Here is a 19924-nt window from a genome sequence, read left to right on the forward strand (position 1 = left end):
CATGGCTCTTCCTTACTAGATCTGTAGATTTCTTAAAGGCAAGACTTCTTCACAGAGACTTACTTCCCTGGTGGTCCAGTGGCTAAGACTCCCATGCTCCCAATGCAGGGGGCCCAGGGTTCAATCCCTGGTCAGGGAACTAGATCCCACATGCTGCAACTAAAGATCCCAATGCTGCAATGAAGACCCAGTGCAACCAAACATTTAAAATGGAAAAAAAATGAAAAAAGAATTCTTCACAGTGCTTTGCACACAATAAGTGCTTGATATTTACTGGATGAATATATAGAGTGAAAATTTTAGGATTAGAGGAACTAACACTAAAAATGTACAGACTACTTATACACTTGTTCATCCTTCTCAGCGCTGTATCAATGCAGAGTGCCTCACCAGTTTGTGGAGATGTCTCAGTATCATTTTCTAAAACCTCCTTTCTTAATCTGGGGAGAAGTTTGAAAAGAAATCTCCTTTGGGTGCTGTACAGATCAAGTTGAACAAATTGTTAACACTTCAGTAGACAGGAAGAAGTCATACAAAAAAGCACTGTGGTAGAAACTTTGGTTCCAATGGCCTTCTAGAGGCCAGGAGCAGTCCTGGGGGTAGGGGAGAGGGAGCACTAGTGAAGAACCAGCAAGGCCACACCGGAAGCACACCTTGGTTTCTTGGGGAGGCCAGCCCTACCCCCACATACTGGCGAGGAGCCCGTGGAAGGGACAGCAGACAGATGTGCAAAAGCCAGTGTTGGGCAAGAGCTGTAGTACCTTCATGCTGACTGCAGCCTTCCCTCATAGTGGTTTATGAGCAGCTATACAGAAGGAAGTAAAGGGTTCTTGGTTCCCAACACCAGTAGGAAGTTCTTCAACCACAGACTTCTTAGTAGCCAGTTAAACCAGTGATATTTAAAAAGCAGCCAAGGGACTGTGCCTCCCCTGTAGGGGGTGCAGATTTGATCCCTGGTGTTAGGGAACAGATGCTTCATGCTGTGCATTGTGGCCAAAATGGGCAGCTAAGCCTGAATGGTAGGGAGGCTCACTTTAATACTCTGAAGGCAGAATACCCCTGGGACCATAGGCCACATTTATTCTTAAATTTCTTTTGCAAGGATCAGTACTGCAAACGTAGTCCGTTTTTTGCATTGGACTTTAACCTCGAGCCATATTTCTCCACCCATAGAATGTGGCAGTCAGGTACTCGGAACACAAACAAGAAGAAGACAGGTTTCAGTGGGTAGACTTCAGCTCCAAAAAGTCAGTTTAGACTATATCACGAACCTCACTTCACTTTGCATTGCTAGGAAAAGAGTGAGGATCAGATTGCCATGTCTCTCAAGTTCTACCCATCACTACATAGCTGGCACGCTTATCTCCAAATCTCTGACAGGGCAGTCATCAGCCGCCTCACGTGACTCTGTGACCACGAGCGAGTGGCCAACTCAAGTATAGGGTGGGTACCTGTCTTAACTGGAAAGGTGACAGTTTCGCTTTCTATTCTGCTCAAAGAACTATGCAAACCAAACCAGAATACTTGAGTCACAGCGCTGGAACACTGACCGCAAGTGGGGGAGAGGAAAGGACGCAGGGTGAACGAGAGGCCAGATGGGTTCTTTCCCCCCCATCAGGGCTTAGCAGTGTAAGGGTTTCGCTTTTCTCTGATCCTCAAGAGGAATTCAGCTCTGGAAGATGAGCCTGGGGCTTAAACATAAGCACGGTGTGTTCAATAAAACATTTTTATTCTGTACAATATATATATATGTATTTAAATATATATGTGTGTCTGTATATATATATATATGCAGAGAAACCTCAACCAAATCCCTGAGTCCATGGGAACCCAGGACACTAACAAAGGGAAAGGAGGGAATTCATGCCCTAAAGAGTAGGAAATATGGCAACATCTTTCCCTTTCCTCCAGGTTCCCTGCAACAGAGGGAAAGGGATGCTCGCTGCAAACTACTAAAACAAGAGAGGACTTACACGGAGCCAGAGGGGAGATGAGGGTGTGGGACGAGGAGCTATGGTTGGGGGAAGTAAAACATCCTGGTTGATCCAGTGTTAAAATCAACAGATCACTGCAGAGGCGGGGACAAGACTTATTGACATGCAGCTGACCTTCGGTTGGCCAAGTCTTAGCTTGGCGGCCCCACACCTGGGCCAGCACAACAAATAGCACCTGTGGGGCCTTTGAGAGGAGAAACCTGGGACGTGGCCCTTGAGTGAAGAAGGGAAGGGGGAGAAAGCTGAAGAGCTGACCTTGTGTCTCGGCACAGGGCGGGAGCTCTGCCTTCACTGTCCCTGTGCCTTTTCTTCAGACCCTAAGCCACCGGATGGCCCAGAGCAGAGGTCTTTTGTCCACAGTCAAGTAGAGGTGGGCAACTTACATGGCCTTGAGAAGAGGTATAGAAAAAGGAGAGCTTTCGAGGACCACCCCCAGCAGTTGTGACAATTCCTGACGTGCAGGGACCACACCGGTGGGTCATGCCCAGTCCTGACAGTGGGGCCAGTATGGCAGTGGTCAGCTCCCTCCAGTAGACAGGCCGCAGGGTTGCCAGGCTTGATGAGCCAACCAGGTGAACACTAGGCTGCTGAGCACTGCCCTGAATTCTCCTGTCTTCTCCCTCACGACTGACTGCCCGCCCTGGTCATACCTAGATTGGCATGTCTCCAGAAAAGGTAGCAGGGAGCAGGCAGTGAAGAGCGCCCCTCTCTAGCCTACTAACACACAGAGCCGCCAACGTGGGGGGCAGCATGGCCGGAAGTCACCTTTTGTATTGTAGGGACAGCAGAAGAGCTGTGCCCGCTTGGAGTTCAGAAGCCCATGTTGGCCTGGGCCTCTCCTGCTGCAATGGCTTGCACATCGGTGACATGGCCGATGCCCTTGGTGACACCCTCCCGGAACAGCAGCTTGGCGCCCACCTTCAGGTACTCTGGGTGTTTCAGGAAGCGGAAACGTACCACTGCCTTCTCCCCTGTCCGCAACTTGTCCTGCAGCAGATATACGGTCACTGGCCCTGGACCATGCCTCTTGTCTCTACTAGCCTTGGCCCTCCACCCTCAAGGGTTGAGCAGGCATCTACCCATCCCGAGTGGGGCTTTGTCCCCTTTGAGGGATAAGGGAGGTCTCTGAGTCTGGGGATAGGCTTCCCTCCTTTCTGGACGCAGGAGAATTCTGACTGTTCCCTGGGAAAACAGGGGCATGGCTGGGTCCCCTCACCTTGGCATGGATCTTCTCCACCACTGCTGTCTGGCGTACGTTGCCCACGTGTACTGTCACCTGGAAGCCTCGCCGGAAGGTGGTGGCATGGAACAGCAGGACTATCTCTGCCTCGAACACTGAGCAGATGGTGGGATTCATCTCTGGGCTCACCATCACCATGCCCTGGGGAGGCAGAGCCCTCGGACTCAGGAAGGGCAGACCTCACATTAGTCTCTCCTCCCCAGCCACCCTCACACCCTTTACAGATACCTCTTCCTCTAGGACTTCAAACACAAAGACCTCAGAAGACTGAAAACCCTACTGAGAACCCTTCTCTTTAAGGAGCCCTCCCTTACCCACCTTCTGTGTCCTCTAACCCTTCTAATGCTTGATATTTTCAGAGTCCTGGACACTAGGGTTCTGACACAATGATTCACATTTAGTGATCTGTGCTTTATGAGTACCCTAAGCCTTCTCCATACACGGACAGTGTGTGACCACCTTCTTGGGTTAGAGACCATGATCCCTCTGAGTTCCCCTGAAGCACCTTTGGTGCTTCTTCAAGTAGCTAGCCTCCCAGGCACTTCTCTTTGTGTTTTCTCTCCAACCCACCCTTCCACCTCACCTTGCGAAGGAGAGCTCTGTCAAAGTCCCCGAGGGCCAGCGTAGCGGCCTGACCAGCTCGCAGCACACGACAGGCAGAGCGGTTGCGTTGGATGCTGCAAACTCTGAGCTCCAGGAAGCAGCCGTCGTCCGTGGGGCCCACCACCAGCTGGTCCCCCTCACGGCAAATCCCACTGCAGCCCAGAGGGCAGGAGGCACAGCGTCAGCCTAAGCTCCCCACCTACTTCTCTACTAGGTCATTCCCTTCTGAGTCCCTCAGGTGGAGGAGAGAGACCCCAAATTGTGACTCGAAGCTAAGGGAGATGATTGTCTTGCCCCAGTCCAGACTGAAGGCTCACACCAGCAGAGCCTGGCAGACAGGGACCTGCTGGCTTAACACTGAACACCTGATTCCTGAAAGAGCAATCATGCCCTTGGGCAGAGTCTCAGGGGACCTCGTTTCCCTGGTGGCAATGAAGTCAGCTGAATGCACTCTAGGTGTCTTCATGGGGTCAAGACCCACACTTCCCCCTGCAGGGGCCTGAAGGGTCCTAAGAAGTGGCAAGTTTCTTCCCTTAAAAGCCAATTTATGAGCTTTCTCCAGCTCCTCTGATGGCGAAAGCCTTATCTACAAACAACCACGTCTGTTCACCGCCTGAGTCGCCTGTGAGCTATGATGTTTTCAAGTCCTTGGGTGTGTGAGGGTTGAGTAGGGTAGATAACAAGCAAGAAAGGCAATTCACCTGGAAAGTGTCCCTCCAACAACTGTGCCCACCTCTGGTACCGTGTAGATTTCATCCACCTGAAGCCAAAGAAGATTCTATCAAGGGCTGGCAGCTCCAAAACCTCAAAACAGACTCCGGGCTCGGGATTAGTCCCTCCTAGTTCCCTGGCTGACCGCCTGTCCAGATGGCCAATTACCTGGAACTCCGTCAGCTGCTGCATGAGCTCCTCCTGCTCTTTGCTATTGGTGAGTGGCGGCAAAATATTCAGAAAGACTTTGAGCAGGTCCAGGCTCTCTCCAGACACGCTGGACAGTGTGAAGATAGGGGTGATGCTGTAGAGGGAGGCAGGGAACGGGCAGATGAAAGTTCCAATAGGAGGCAGAGGCTGGAGCCCCTACATGGAAAGGCAAGCCTCTCTCGGGGTGGACAGGGGCTCCCCTCTCCTATCTGCTAACCATCTCAGGAGCTTGGGGCCTCTCTCTATGAGCCTGGCACGTGAGACCCATCCCAGAGCCCAGGGAGATGGCAAACACTCTGGTGTCTGGCACAGCACTTTGCCTCCAGGCTCCTAGGGGTCCAGCCTTCAGCAAAGACTCCCTCCCACAATCTCAACCTGAAAAACCACAGAACTGAGCTGGAACTGGTCTGGTCTGTAGGGAAGGGGATGGGTACCCCATGCTCCGGGGCCCTGTGGCAGCCTTCCCTGAGGATTCTGGAGTGAGAAAGCCTTACTTGGGGGACTGGGCAAACTGCTGTGCAGCAGTGACGGCATCGTCCTCAGAGGTGACCAGCATGGGAACCTTGTGGCAGCCAGGCTGCTTGAGGACCCGCTCTAGCTGGCGTACTGTCCTCTCCACGGTGGTCTTGGCACACAGGTCCACCTTGCTGACCACGATGAAGAAGGGCACTTTCAGGGCCAGCGCCAGCCCCAGGTGTTCCCGTGTGGTGCCAGCTGCTCAGAGAAGGCAGGCCGGAGAGTCAGGATGCGGCAAGAGGGAGAGAGCAAGAGGAGAGGTGGTCTGGCTCCCAGATGTGTGGGGGCCCGGGGGAGGAGAGTGAGCCCCGCCCCTGGGCCGATGCCTCTTACCGATCCCAGTGTTTGCACTGACGAGGAGCAGGGCGCAGTCGGGGCAGTAGGAGGTGAGGCCGAAGATGGTGGTGTGCAGGTACTTGTGGTGGCCTGCCAGGTCGATGAAGGTGATCATCTTGGAGCTGCTCTCACAGATCTCTTCTGCCGTCCGTGAGTCACTGTAATTCACCACCTGGCCCAGAGCCCCGGGCTCTCAGTGCCCCCCGCCAGCCTCCCCAACCCTTCAAGAGTTGCCAGGACCTAAACCAGTCCCTGAGTAGCCCTGCCTCTTAACCCTGAGCCCCACTGAGGATTTAGTTCAGTTGATTCCCTGTTTGTTTTCTAAGGAGGTCACAGTGGGTTCAGTGCCCTCAGGGCCTTCATCTACACTACTCCACAAAGTCTCCACACTCTGCCCTCACATTCTGTCCTTCACCACTACCATCCCATCCTCAGAGTCTGGTCCCACTGGGTCCCGTTGATTGCATGCACCTCTCCCTTGCTGTTAAAGCCCAGGATCTCGAAGCTGATGCTGGAGGTTCGGCCGGACTGAATCTCATGCAGGTGGCGGAAAAGGTTGAGCCGAGCCCGGCCCCGCCCATTGTCCAGCTCTCCCTGGGTCAGGACTCCAAGCAGAGTTGACTTTCCTGAGTCCACATTCCCCAGGACGGCCACTCGGAGGTCCAGGAACTGTGGATGAATTGTCAGAGGTTAGGTTCCAACCCCTCAACTCTGTCCACTGAAAGGTCAAAAGCAGCAGCAGGGACTTCCCTGGCGGTGCGGTGGATAAGAATCTGCCTGCCAATGCAGGAGCCATGGGTTTGATCCCTGGTCCAGAAAGACTGCACATGCTGTGGAGCAACTAAGCCTAGGAGCCACAACTACTGTAGCCTGTGCACCTAGAGCCGGTGCTCCGCAACGAGAGAAGCCACCAGAATGAGAAGCCCATGCTCCACAATGAAGAGTAGCCCCCACTCACCAACTAGAGAAAGCCGGTGCACCCCAACAAAGACCCAGCCCAACCAAAAAAACAAAAGGCATAAAGCAGTCTCTGGGGACCAAATCTCAGCGTCCCAGTCCAGGGAAGAGTCTGCCACCATAGGACCTTCCCAGGGAGCAGGGGTGTGAGAAACAGGGAGGGGTGGGGACCCACCTGTTGGTTGTCAGGAACCTTTCGTACCAGCACCTCGGTGATCTTCCGGGGTGTGTCACTATCATAGTCCACTTCTCGCTCCCGGAGAACAGTGATGTCTGCCCCGACCCTGTCACAGCAAGGCCACAGCTGCCACATCTCACCTGTACTCCCCATCCCCCTGGACCAATGGCCTTCTCATACCTCCCCCAGAGCTCCGAACACCTTACTCCACTTCCTATCCGCCTCCAATCTGTCCTCCATCCACAGCTCCCTTGACACAAATGAACCTTAAGTCAAGGGGCAAAAAAGCCTGGATCCAGGGCAGAGGATCCCAAAAAACTAACCCTCCCCACTTCAGCCCTTTGTCCAGAGAAGGCGAGTCCTGGGGATTTAGGGAAAGGAGGACCAAAGGGAAGCATACTTCTCTGCCATCCGGTGAAGGGTCTTGAGGGAAGCCCGCATCTCCTCCTCAGCCAGCCCCACCAGCAGCCCATTGTCCTCTACCCCAATCTGGTAGACGGCCTCACCACGGCCCTCCTGGAGCCGCCACTTCATCTGTGTCACCAGGTGCTCAAAACGATACTGGGATGGATTCACCAGCTTCAGCTTAGGGCAGGTGAAGTATCATGAGAAGGAAAAGTCAGAGATGCTCCTCCTGAATCCACAGGTTCCCCATCTGTCCTGCTGCAAGGACCAGGGCCTTCCCTTCCCTCTTAACCACCCTCATCCCTGACCTCCTCGGACAGCGAGTCCTCTTCCAAGAGAATGAGGTACAGAGCCCTTACTCTGAACCACATCTTTAAATGACTATAGAGCATAAAGTTAGAAGGGCTGGAAAGAAATCATCCCACACCTAGAACAACCTGTCCCTCCCCAGCCCAAGACTCACTTTATATTCGATGTTTCCATCTTCAGCCTGAAAAGAAACAGGGAGCTGTTACCACACACTGTCCAGACCTAACCCTTACTTCCCCGATTCCCACTGGGGTTCAGGCAGCTAACTTAAGAGAGCAGGAAGCTTGAACCGCACTTGTTTAGGCAGGTGTCTGTCAAAGGTCATGGCAGACCAGCTCTGTACTCAGTTCCAGGGTGACCTCTCTGAAGGAAAGGCCTCCAAGAACACAGGCAGTCATCCATCTAAGTCAGGAATGGAACCTTGAGTCCCTCTTTTTCAGATCACTGGCAGCATGCTCTTCTTAGATGCAAGATCACCCTCTCTTCTTTCTCTAGGGCCTTAAATTGCTGTCCCCATGTCTGTGTCTTCTCCATGTCCAGGCTGTGGAGGCCGTTCTTTGCCACTGGTCTGAGAGACACCATTTCCTTCCTGCCCACCCCTCTCAGCTGATGACACCAAGAGTAAGAGGTTGCAAGATGTTTTGGAGCAGTGCCAGAGGGTGAGCTCAGCACTGGTCACTACAAACCCAATGAGAGAGGAGACAGGTGAAGGAGAGACAAGTCTCCAAAGTTGGGGTTGAGATGAAGAAACTCAGAAAAGATAATGAAGGAGACAGATACTACCAACCAGACGACTGTGTCTTTCCCCCTCTGTTCCCTAACCCCACGCCCCAGCTGAGGTGAAATCTTGAATCCACCACACCACCACCTCCTCTTCCCTATATCAGGTGACCCAACACAGAAGTATCCCATTGCCTGAGCCTTCCCCTCTCAGGTGCAAAAGGCTATGAGATTTGCCTGTTCTGCCAGTCCTGTATTTCTGCACTCCTCCTTCCTGGTCATTTCATTTTTCTTCTCCCCTTCCTGTCATCCATTCCATCCCTTCAAGGCCCTTTGACTCTCAGGCTCTTACAGGTCTTCACCCATAATCGCATGGGAGTGTAAAGGAGATCTTTCCCCATCAACAGAGACCTTCCTTTTTATCATTTTGCTGGAGATGAAGAATTAGAATGGGTGGCTTCAGAATACTGATACAAGGAGGATGATCTAGGCTAACATTTCTCAAAGTGTGGTCCCAGGACCAGCAGCATTCGCATCACCTGGGAACTTGTAAGAAATGCGGATTATCAGGGACACCTTTGACCTACTGAATCAGAAATTCTAGGGGTGGAGCAGCAATCCAGGTGATTCTCTAACGTGCTCAAGGTTGACAACCACTGGATGAGGCTCTTCCCCTGTGTCCTCCTTTTCTATAGAGGGACAAAGTAGCAATTATTGTCTGCCTTAGGAAACAGCTGGAGCAGGAAGGTGGAGGTTGTCCACACTTCCTTGCAGGACAGGCAAAGGGCAGGAGGACTTAGCCTGAGTGTTTTCTGCTTGTGTTTGTGTGTGTGGAGAGAGAGGGAACATATTGCTCTTTTCCCGGTACTCCTCTCCTCCCTGGAACAAGTTTAGAAAACTCTAACTCCTCATATCCCAGGATGCAGTCTCCCTTCCTTCAGTTGCACAGGAAAAGGGCTGGGACATTCTACTCTGCTCTTCCCAAGGGATGCGGGTGGGATCGCCTTTCCCCACTTCACCTAGAGTTACTTAGATCAGAGTGGGGAAGATTACCGCTCCCCCTCAACTCTTCCTCCCCAGGGTCCTGACACAGGAAAGGAGGCCCAGTCTTTCTGTCCCTCCTCCCTGGGGTCCTTGGGCCGGAAAAAACGGTTCTCCTCTTCTCGGGGGTCTATGACACCGGAAGCGGGTACTACTTCTCTCTGTCCCGCCTTCCTAGAGTCCCGGGACCGGAAGGAGTGGTTACCTCTGACCCCGCCACTTCTCAGGTGCTCACCTCGGGGGGCAGGTACGGGGGGTTGTTGGCTTTGCTCCCTCTGTTCCTTCCGTTCTTTTTCTTCCCCTTCGGGCCACCGCAGCTGCTGCTGCCGCCGGCGCCCCTAGCCTTGAGGGTTCCGCCCACGGCCGGGCCCCCTCCGGGCCGGCAGCAGCCGCCGAACAGCTCCGATACCCGCGAGTCCATCCGCCGCTACCGCCAGCCCCCCGCCCGGCCCCTCCCCCCCGCCACCACCACCGGCGCCGGCACAGCCGCCGCCGCCGCCGCGCCTACTGCCACGGCCGAGTTGGGCCAGCCAGAGGAGAGCGGGGTGGGGCCCTGCGCAGGCCACGCCCCCGCCTCCCCCGGCCTCCGGGTCGCGTCAGAAACAGCCGCGGAGCACCATGGGATATAGAGTCCTCAAGCCTAGGAGCTCCCTGGAAAGAGCTTGCCGCAGCCCTACAACTCCCAGGAGGCATCGCGGCGCAAGGGGCCGCGGGGTGGCTTCGGGGCGTAGGCAAGGAGCGCGGCTTTGCGCGCAAAGGCCTAAGGGAGCTGTAGCCTGGTTTCAGTCTCCCAGAGCTGAGCGGGTCTTTTCCAGGGGCGTGGAGGCGAGGGGCTTACATAGAATCTAGCCTTGTAGGCGCTTCTGGATTTGGCCCGTTAACGCGATCCCAGACAACATGTTTTGGAACCGGAGAGCTGAAGAATTCAGGGCGACTTGTCCCTCCAGCCTACTGGCTCCGCCCATGCCTCAGTTTCTCCCTCGACGGCATGCGTGCCTTCTGGGTGAGTCAGGACCAATGCCAGGGCAGAGGCGGATGGTGGTTAGCTTAATTATGGCTTTTATTGTTACGATGATTATGCCACCTTTACACAGTAGTCACTGCTTTATTACCGGGCTAACACCCTCCGGGTGGTGGTTTTAGCAGCCCGAGACACCGCGGTGGCCCCGACACGAGGCCGGAATCCATAAACTAGCCCTGCCCTGCAGCGAGTGCCCGCAGCGAGTATTACCCCTCCCCTTTGTTTTGAAGCAGAACCAATCCGGCAGAACTGAGTTTGGTTTTAAAACAGCCAGGGGTGTAGGAGGGGCCTGGCCCCTACTTGGGCGGGGCTGGGGCTCGGGTTACGTCAACCGCTGCGAGGGCGGGGGAAGTTGCCTGGAATAGAAACTTGGCCAAGGGCCCAGGGGATTGCTGACTTCTGACTTTCTTGCCAAGCTGTCATCTATCTCTCTTGCTCTTTAGGGCTCTTGCAGTCAGCAAAGAGTAAACACATTCAGTGACATAAACCAGTGTACAACACACTAGAAAGGCAGAGTGGAGAAGCAGTTGGTGTTGCTGAGCTGGGAGTCAGGACGCCAGAGTTCAGTTCCCAGCCCCGTGGCTGTCTCGTGACTCACCACTCACCCATTGTACGTCCATTTCCCCTCTCTTCACAAACAGCGAGATCCTCAAACGCAGCCCAGAAATAAAACAACCCTTCCCTGCAGACCTCAGTTTTCCTTGGAAAACTAGCATCAGTGGCTTACCTCTGGTGATCCTTGCAGAGGTTCAGACCTGCTGGAGTCCATGGCTTCCCCCCCAGGACCACAAGGAGGAAGGCAGGTTACTGATCAGGTAGATGCTGTCCACATGGCATAACTCCCCAAACCGCTGAAAGCACAAACCAAAATCTGCAAAAGGGCTTAGCAGACCTGACCAATTATGGGGCCTTAACTGGTTGAAAGCACCTGTGACTTCTCTATCCTGTTCAGCTAAAGGAAGGTTATGGTGCAGACAGCCAGGGACACAACCCCACCAGGAAAACTGCTACTTAGGGGCAGTGAGACAGCTGAAAAAAGGTGAGGATTGGAAGCGAGAGCTAAGACTATTCCTCCAACATTATCACCACCACCACCACCACCACGGGGCTCTCTTGATAACCAGGGTCTGCTGCAGTCACCTGATAGCACTTGTGCTCTCATCATCACAGATCTTTCAGCTGTCCCACACACAGTTTCACTTCATTCTTTCCAATTCCCTTCTTTTAAGAGATGGGGTGGGATAGCCCATTCTGATATCCATTCTTATACAACCTGGCTTACCGCAGACAGGAGTGAAGGCTGGCAGAGGAGTAGGAGGAGCAAGGGTGTCTGCCCAGGAGGAGATCAGGGTCCTGGGAGATGGAAGGTGATATATGTGTTTAGTTTCCTGGAGGGGTTGCTTATGAGGTGCTTATGAGGTGGTTGCCTGTGGGGTAAATAATGGATGTATACACGCAGACTTTTTTCCTGGTACATAATTAGTCATTCATTCTTTGTGTAGAGTACCTTTACATACATTTTAAAGTCAGATTTAGCAATATTTTTCTTTATATTTTCTTGCTTTTGTGTCATGTCTAGGCCAACCCCACTCCTAAATTATGAATTATTCTCCAGTATTGTCTTCTAGGAGTTTTGAGGTTTATTTCTATGCTTATATGTTTAATTGATTTGGAGTATATCTTTATGTAGAATGTGTAATGGAAACTAATTCTTTTTCCCCTCCTAAATGGATAGGGAGTTGTTTCAAATTATTTGCTTTTAAGAGTCAGCCTCATCATTGCTAAGACCTATATATATATTGAGGACTTCCCTGGTGGCTCAGATGGTAAAGCGTCTGCCTACAATGCAGGAGACCCGGGTTCAATCCCTGGGTTGGGAAGATCTCCTGGAGAAGGAAATGGCAACCCACTCCAGTATTCCTGCCTGGAAAATCCCATGGACGGAAGAGCCTGTTAGGCTACAGTCCATGGGGTCGCAAAGAGTCGGGCACGACTGAGTGACTTTACTATCTATATATTGATACATGAATCTGTTTCTTGACTCTCTTCCATTTTGTTTATTCCTAAGCCAATACCACAGTATCTTAATCATTATGCTTTTTATGGAATGTTTTGATCACTGGTCCCTGTTTCCTGAAACACACTTGTTCTCTTGGTCTCTATCACCTAACACTTGTCTATTTTTATTACTACTTCCCTGGCTACTCCTCATTCTCCTCCACAGACTCTTTTTCTTTCTGCTCATCCCCAAACATTAGTGGCTTCAGGATCCTTGCTCATTTTCATTGTATACAACCTCCCTGGATGATTATCCACTCCAATGCTGATGACTTTCAAATACATATTTCTGCTTCTCATGGTGTTCCTAAATTATCTTTTCACTGTCCAATGGAACAGCAAACTCAACCTATCAAAAACAGAACTCATCTTTTCTCCTTACCCATACCCAATAAAACTGGCCTTCCTCTGGTGTTCCCTCCTTCATTGAATGGCACAACTGGACATAGAGTTGCCGAAGTAAAAAGTCTGCTTCTTTTTTTTTTGCTTATCTTCTGGACAGTGTCTCACTCTCCCTCCTCTTCCTGGGATCAACCACTTTACTCGTTGGACCTCCTAAATATCTATAGGGTTCACCCAGTTCTCTCCACCCCACTGTGACTACCCTAGTTCAGGCCTCTCTCACCATGTATTTGGGTAATTCCAGTTGCTAGCTCTGACTGGTATCTTTGCCTCCTCCTGTATCCTCTCTGTAATCTAATCTCCACACTGCAGCCAGTGTAGAGGTTAAATTTTTCAGTATAAAATGTAAATATAACCATGTCACTCCCCTACTTAAACATTTCAAACGTTCCTCCATCCCCTTACAGGAACAAGTTCAAACTCTTTAAAATGGCTTAGAAAGCCTTCCTTACTATGATCTGGCTCCTGTTTGTCTACCACAGCCTTAATACTTCATAAGCCAAACTCTTTTTATTTTTGAATTGAGAATGCTCTTGTATCTCAGGGTCTTGTTAAAAAACAAAATTCAGCTGAAGATTTGAAGATCTAATTGGCTTTATTTAACAATTCATGAATCAGGAAGCATCTCATCGAGTAAATACAAAGGCACTCTGAGAGGCTGTACAAAATGCAAGACTTTTATAGAAATGGAGGCAGAATAATGAGATTATTAGCAAAAGAAAGGGGAGTTCCATTTAGGGGGAATATTGGCGGACTTATCTTGCAGATTACCTCACTAGCGCTGAAATACCAGACTGGTTAGTTTAAAATTCCACTCCAGGAGAAACTGAAACTCCTACTAGATTAGGAAATGAGTCTTGGTGAGATTTAGCAGAAGTGAATCCATTTGGAGCTTGTTTGTTTTTAACAGTCTCCAGGACCACCAGGCCCTCCTCTTTACTTTTACTCATCTTAAAAATCAATTTCCTCTTGGACCACCCCTCACTCCCACCTCCTCTGGGTTAGGCGCTCCTGTTCTCCGCGTCCACTGCCCTTGTACACCTTACTGTATAATTCATCACACTGCATTGAATCTATAGGCACTGAACCCCTTGAGGACCCCTCCAGTCGCTGGCTTCTTCGCCGCAGAGACTCCAGCACCTAGGACAGGGCCTGACAGGAAGTAGGTGCGTAGCGAACAGAGGACGCAGCAAAGAATGGATGAGGGCGACCGGGTGTCCTCGGAAGGTAGCGCCAAGTAGTTGAGAACCCGCGGTTTCTCTGTGGGAGGAGGGCTCGACGGACTCGCCAAAGGGTGTTAAGGAGGGCTCAGCTACGCTCCTTAACCGGGCTCAATTCCCCACTCAGCGGAGCCTCTGCCACTTCCGGGCCAGCGGAACAGGAAGTGGAGGCGCGGGCTTCCCATGAAGCACCGCGGGGCGCCTATTCAAACCGAACGGAGAACGGGAAGGAGGTCGTGATGGCGGCCCCGGAGCCGGAAGTGCAGTCCCAGGCCGCAGTCCCTGGTAAGGTAGTGAGTCCAGAGCTCGAGGAGTTTGTTTCCTCCCTGCCACGGCTCCTTCCAGTCATTTAGCCCGTAATCGTTTCACTGATCCGTGTTCCTTGTCCCCATTTCCCGTCGTCCCTCCCAGCTCTGACTCGGCCCCTTTGACTGCATCGCCCCCGCGACCCTGGATTCCATTGGTTCACCCCCCTTTTTCTTCGCTACGTGTCTGGGCCCTGCTTGACGCCAATTTCTCTCAACTCATTTTCCCATATCAGGGCCTCTGCTTTCTGAGTAGATCTCCAGTCGCTGTCTCCAAAATTCCCGCCACCCGGTGCCCCCAAATCCTGCAGTCTCTTACTTAGGCAACTGGGATCTGGAACCTGCGGGCGGCCGCCCAGAGGGGAGTTTGCGGAGGGAATCCGCCTGTGTAGGCGTGTGGTCTCAGCTGTGGTGGCTGATGTCGCCACAAGGGATGGGAAAACTGACTTTGGCCTCTTAACTTTTTCTCATCCAAGTTTAATCAGGCCGGACCCTGCTTATCTTTGGAGAACAGAGGAGATCGGGCTTCAGGGTGGTGTGTCCATAGACCTTTTAAGTTTTTCGTTTTTTTCTCTTGTCCCTCTGTGCACCTACTAGATTTGGAGTGGTGTGAGAAGTCGGAGGAAACTCAGGACCCCCAGATAGAACTACTTGAGACCACCTCCACCCAGGAACCTCCCAACCCTTTGGAGCCCTTCCGTCCCAGAGACTGCATGGTGCCAGTGGTGTTTCCTGGGCCTGTGAGCCAGGAAGGCTGCTGTCGCTTTACTTGTGAACTTCTTAAACATATCATGTACCAACGCCAGCAACTACCTTTGCCCTACGAACAGCTTAAGCACTTCTACCGAAAACCTTTTCCCCAGGTAGGCCCAAGCTTTGGGAGAAAATTGGTGAGTGAACTTTGTGGCTATTAGTTGGTGGCAGGTAAAAAGGGTAGTCAAAGGAACCTTCACACGTGTCAGCATAAGCAGCTGTAAAGGATGTTTCGGCCCTATGGCTTCAGTCCTTTCCCACTCTAGCTGGATAGTCAAAGCCTTCCTGCTTTTTCTCTTGTTTTCTTTTTCTGAAACTCCTATTGTGTGTTACAGTTGGACTTCATGAACTGATCCTCTAATTTTAGTGTCTTCTCTCCAAGTCCTCATTTCTTTGTTTCTGTTATATTTTTCTTCCTTGAGTTTATATTCTTACACTTAAAGTAATGTTTTGGCAGTAACAGTCCTAAGAACTTTTTCTTAAAATTTTTATTTTTTAAATTTATTTTGACTGTGCTGGGTCTTAGTTGCAACCTGCAAGCAAGATCTAGTTCTGTCCCTGAACAGGGATGGAACCTGGACCCCTGCATTGGGAGCTCAGTCTTGCCCACTGGACCACCAGGGAAGTCCCACATGTTCCTTCGTAATTACATCCTGTGGTTTCCTGTCTGTATGAACTTTTCTTACTTGTGGGTATTAATTACTGTGTTTTTTAAGTTTTCCTCTGTCCCTTGCACTGTCTCTGTTTCTTCCAGATTCCTTTCCTATTTATTTGTTTTGGCCTCTTTCACAGTAGAGGCTTTTATTTGGTGTCTGAATATTTAAGAATAAGTCACTGAAAGTTCTCTGTGCGTGGCTGGCCCTGTGAGCTAGCTGATAGACTTAAAGGACATTGGGTGGGAATGCAATGGTAATGATAATGGGAAAGAGGATTATTTGCTCTAATAAAGGTGATTTTGGAGTTATCTTCCAGTTAAACATGGTAAATTGAACACGTTTATTTGTGCTCCCATCTGATACACTACTCAATGAGAGAAGAAAGAAGGAAGGAAAGAGAGAAAGAACACTTCCAAAACATTGTGTTTGGGTGGGGGAAACTGGCAGGCTATCTAAGGGTCCTGGGCTTCCCAGGTGGCACTAGTGGTAAAGAATCTGCCTGCCAATGCAGGAGACATAGGAGATGCAGGTTTGATCCCTGAGTTGGGAAGATCCCCTGGAGTGGAATGGCAACCCACTCCAGTATTCTTGCCTGGAGCATCCCATGGACAGGGGAGCCTGGCAGGCCACAGTCCATAGGGTCACAAAGAGTCGGACATGACTGAAGTGACTTAGCACGCACGCACGCTGAGGGTCCTTGCACAGGTGTTCACTCAGTCCCCATGTGTTCACTTTTGTGTTCTGTGGTGCTTAAGTGAACAACTCCTGGGCCTTTTATGGGCTTCTTCAGTGTGGTTTTGCTTCTCAGGGGAGTCCTCTCTGACAGCAAATGGTATTCAGCTCTCTTGAGCGCTTTCTGCTTTCTCTCTTCCAAAAATTTGTTGTTGTCTTTAGCCCCTGTCGTCTATTTTTTAGTTACTTTTGCCACTGGGAGTCCTCTTTCTCTCCCCTCCCTCCCTTCCTGATTCCCTCTCCTCTTTTCTTCTTCCCTTCCACCCACTCTTTCATTTCCTTCCTTCCTCCCTTCCTTCCATCAGTTTGCCATGTTTTTTTTTTTTAATTTATTTTTTATTGAAGGATAATTGTTATACAGAATTTTGCTGTTTTCTGTCAAACCTCAACATGAATGCCATGTTAAACTGGAGGATGAACTCCAGAATTCATTAGATCAAATAATCCTTGGTGGGTTTTTTTTTTTTTTTGGCTGAATAGTTGCCAAGCACAGGCTCTCTAGTTGCCCTGTGGCTTATGGGAATCTTAGTTTCCTAAGCAGGAATCAAGCTCTCGTCCTGTGCGTTGGAATGTGGATTCTTAACCACTGGACCACCAGGGAAGTCCCCAGTCCTCAGTCTTGTTATTATTTTCAGCACAGCAAAAACTTACTACCTGCCATGCTACCACATGAGTATTTTAGTATTTTAGTTGCTAATTTCTGGGTGCCCTCCTGCTTCAGAACACTGTCTTTGCTATTCTGAGTGTGGAAGAATTATGAGTTTGTACAAAGAATCTATTTTCCTTTTTGATACATTTCCCTGTGATAAAACCCAGGGTCTTGAGTGTGGCGGTTCACTGAACTGGAGCTTCAGTCCTGTGAGTCTGCTCCGTCCCGGCAGGGTTCTTCAAAGGGCATTAGCTTTCGTCTACCTTGCCGTCACCATTCTTTGTCCTCACAGGCAGAGGACGCGGTGAAGAAGAAACCTCGGGCCACTGCCGAGGTGAGCAGCAGGAAATGCCAGCAAGCCCTGGCAGAACTGGAGAGTGTCCTCAGCCACCTGGAGGGACTCTTTGCCCGGACCCTAGTCCCTCGAGTGCTGATCCTCCTTGGGGGCAATGCCCTCAGCCCCAAGGAGTTCTACGAGCTTGACTTGTCCCGATTAGCCCCCAACAGCATGGACCCGAGCCTTAGCACGGCAGCTTGTCTGCGCCGCCTATTCCGAGCCATTTTCCTGGCTGATGCCTTCAGTGAGCTGCAGGTCCCTCCTCTTATGGGCACCATCGTCATGGCACAGGGTCACCGCGACTGTGGAGAAGATTGGTTTCGACCCAAGCTCAACTACAGAGTGCCCAGCCGGGGCCACAAGCTGACTGTGACTTTGTCCTGTGGCCGACCCGTCATCCCAGCTACAACCTGGGAGGATTACATTTGGTTCCAGGCACCGGTGACACTGAAAGGCTTCCACGAATGAATGGGAATGCTCATCATGAACACAGTGGCTAAATTATCTTTCCCCTGGTGGCACCATGTCACCCATCTCCTGCTTGGAGCTAGTTAATTTCTGGTGAGAGGAAGGTTCTGTCTTTCTGGCTGCCTGCCCCCCTTAGACTTTCTGGTAGACTGATGGTATGGCTGGAGTTGTAATAATCATTATTGAACAAGCATCTCTTTGAATCACAGGCTGATTTTCCCAGAGGGTGCTGGGTCAGGTGTTTCTTCAGGGGGCTGGAAGCAAACATGGGCCCATAGACAGGCTCCCCTCCCCGCCCCCGCCCCCCCCAACCCCCAGGGTAGGGGAGGTGACCCTTTTTAGCTTTTTGCTGTGGCTTTTCAGAATTTTTAACAGGGACATAATATGGGTGTGACTTGTGGACTTAAATGTATTATAAAATGAATGGATTCATATTAAATTTTCCTGAAACATTTTTGGCTTAAAGAGGCTTGAGGCTAGAGTAATCTTCTCCCTTGGTCTCTTAGGCTTCAGCCTTCCATGATTTCTTTTTTTTCTAATAGTTCTTTCTCTTCATTATTCCTGGGCCAATATGGGAAGTTAAATGACTTGGCCAAGGTTCTTTAACAGAGTTGGGACTAAGAGTCCTCATCAGCTAACTCCTAGCCTGATGTTCTTTGCTTGCCACATGTTGGTTTTTGTGACCCTTAGAGTATGTGTACCCAAAGCAGAGGTCACACAGCGGGAGGGACCTGAGAAAAAACCAAGAGAGTCTTTGCAAGGCCTGATTGAACCATAGGCTAAGACACCAGGTCTGCCCTGTAGAGTTACTTCCGTGTGGCCAAATGTCCCTTCTGGAATTCTGCCCTGCTGTCTCCATTGCAGTTGTATGGTGGCTGCTGGCAGTTACTGTTGGCAGTATTGTCCTCATGCCATCCCTGCCCTCCTGCCTGTGGCCATTCCTCCTCAGCTCCATCTGTGGCTTGGCTATCCTGATCCTTACTGTTATCCTCTCCAGCTTCATGCTGTCCTGACCACTGAGCACTGATGCTCTTTGTCCCTGAGAACATCTGCTTATTTCTTGGAAGCAAGTTGAAGGCAGAATCCTCACCCTGCTGGTGTTGGAGATAGGTGTGTGGTGTGTGTGTGTGTGTGTACAATATATACTATTTTTTATACTTTAAGAAAACATGAAAAATAGTTTATATTTTATAGTAGGTTTTAAGCACTTTACATACATTATCTAATAACCTTACAGATTTCATATTATCGTCTGTCTTATATAGATGAGGCTTGGGGAGACTGAATAACTTCATAAGTGTTGAAACCTGGATTCAGACCCAGTCCAGCTGACTCCAGAGGCTGAGTGCTTTACACTGTACTGTACATTCTGTGTGATTTTACTTTGAGATGATTAAACAGGGTTTACCTTGCTGAATTTGGTAGCATTGGAAAGCTGTAGGACTTCATCTCTGGCTTCAGATTGTGTGTCCTGACGTGGAACCTGCCACTTACTGGTGCTAAGTAAATACGGAATCAATGCAAACAAAAGGTTTGAGTTCTTTTCTGTGCTGTGTCCACTTGAAGCATATTCTGCCCGCTGGGACTCTCCACTGTTTTTGTGTCTGATAGTACCTTACAGAAGAGGAACAGGGCCATATCTCCCACTTGGAAAGGGACAGGCTGAGGGGTCAGCTTAAAGGAAGAATTTTGAAGAAGGGAGTTATAAACTTGAGATGGGAGACATTAAGGCAAGTCTGATCCCACAAGTCCTACTTTAAAAAACCTTCACAGTGTCTAGACAATCAAAGTTAATTATCCAGGTAATTTAGACACTTCTTGGCTTGGCATTAGGGCCCAGGTCATTCTGATTTCATGAATCCTCTCCAAAGGAATCCAGAAATTAAAAGATCAGTTAATTTTATCAATAAATACCATCTCCTTTCCTGACAACAAGCCTGCTGAGGCATCTGTTTATCACTTTCAACCTTGGCTGGGCGCTCCAGAGATGCATATGAAGAAATCGTATCTAGCCCAGGGAGTGAAGAGCCCCAGCTTCAGTGGTTCTGGCCTTTCATCTGTTGCTACCATTTGAACCTAAAAGCAATAGGTGGGGGACCTGAG

General features: G+C 50.5%; 2 protein-coding genes and 1 non-coding gene across 14 annotated transcripts; 2 read left to right on the forward strand and 1 right to left on the reverse strand.

Moving 5' to 3' along the window:
* Nucleotides 1-2733: 2733 nt before the first annotated feature.
* Nucleotides 2734-11588, reverse strand: GTPBP2 (GTP binding protein 2). 7 transcript variants are annotated; one of them, XM_081518863.1, is made up of 13 exons: nt 11524-11588; nt 10969-11092; nt 7614-7640; nt 7146-7330; nt 6743-6851; nt 6082-6279; nt 5608-5782; nt 5253-5472; nt 4717-4852; nt 4539-4597; nt 3818-3989; nt 3211-3375; nt 2734-2981 (listed from the first exon to the last, which is right to left on the reverse strand). In XM_081518863.1, the coding sequence occupies exons 2-13, from the start codon at nt 11008-11010 to the stop codon at nt 2805-2807; spliced, it is 1665 nt and encodes a 554-aa protein (XP_081374989.1). In that variant the 5' UTR covers nt 11011-11092; nt 11524-11588; the 3' UTR covers nt 2734-2804. The 7 variants fall into 7 exon arrangements, with proteins under 7 accessions (XP_081374989.1, XP_081374990.1, XP_081374988.1 ...); XM_081518864.1 differs by lacking the exons at nt 10969-11092; nt 11524-11588 and adding an exon at nt 10059-10242; XM_081518862.1 differs by lacking the exons at nt 10969-11092; nt 11524-11588 and adding an exon at nt 9456-10242.
* On the forward strand, nt 9753-19351 carry MAD2L1BP (MAD2L1 binding protein). Of its 6 annotated transcripts, none has more exons than XR_014061855.1 (4): nt 9753-10223; nt 14824-15089; nt 17309-17914; nt 19087-19351. XR_014061855.1 is itself a non-coding variant. In XM_081518896.1 (3 exons), the coding sequence occupies exons 1-3, from the start codon at nt 10118-10120 to the stop codon at nt 17819-17821; spliced, it is 885 nt and encodes a 294-aa protein (XP_081375022.1). In that variant the 5' UTR covers nt 9759-10117; the 3' UTR covers nt 17822-19351. The 6 variants fall into 6 exon arrangements, 4 of the variants coding, with proteins under 4 accessions (XP_081375022.1, XP_081375018.1, XP_081375019.1 ...); XR_014061854.1 differs by lacking the exon at nt 9753-10223 and adding an exon at nt 14125-14206; XM_081518896.1 differs by having other exon boundaries at nt 9759-10223; nt 17309-19351.
* On the forward strand, nt 12050-12121 carry TRNAC-ACA (transfer RNA cysteine (anticodon ACA)). The gene has a single exon. It is a non-coding gene; the product is annotated as a tRNA-Cys (tRNA).
* Nucleotides 19352-19924: the final 573 nt, after the last annotated feature.

This window comes from Giraffa tippelskirchi, chromosome 8, assembly GCF_054371585.1.
Source record: "Giraffa tippelskirchi isolate mGirTip1 chromosome 8, T2T-mGirTip1v1.2.pri, whole genome shotgun sequence".
In the NCBI taxonomy this organism is placed as follows: Eukaryota; Metazoa; Chordata; class Mammalia; order Artiodactyla; family Giraffidae; genus Giraffa; species Giraffa tippelskirchi.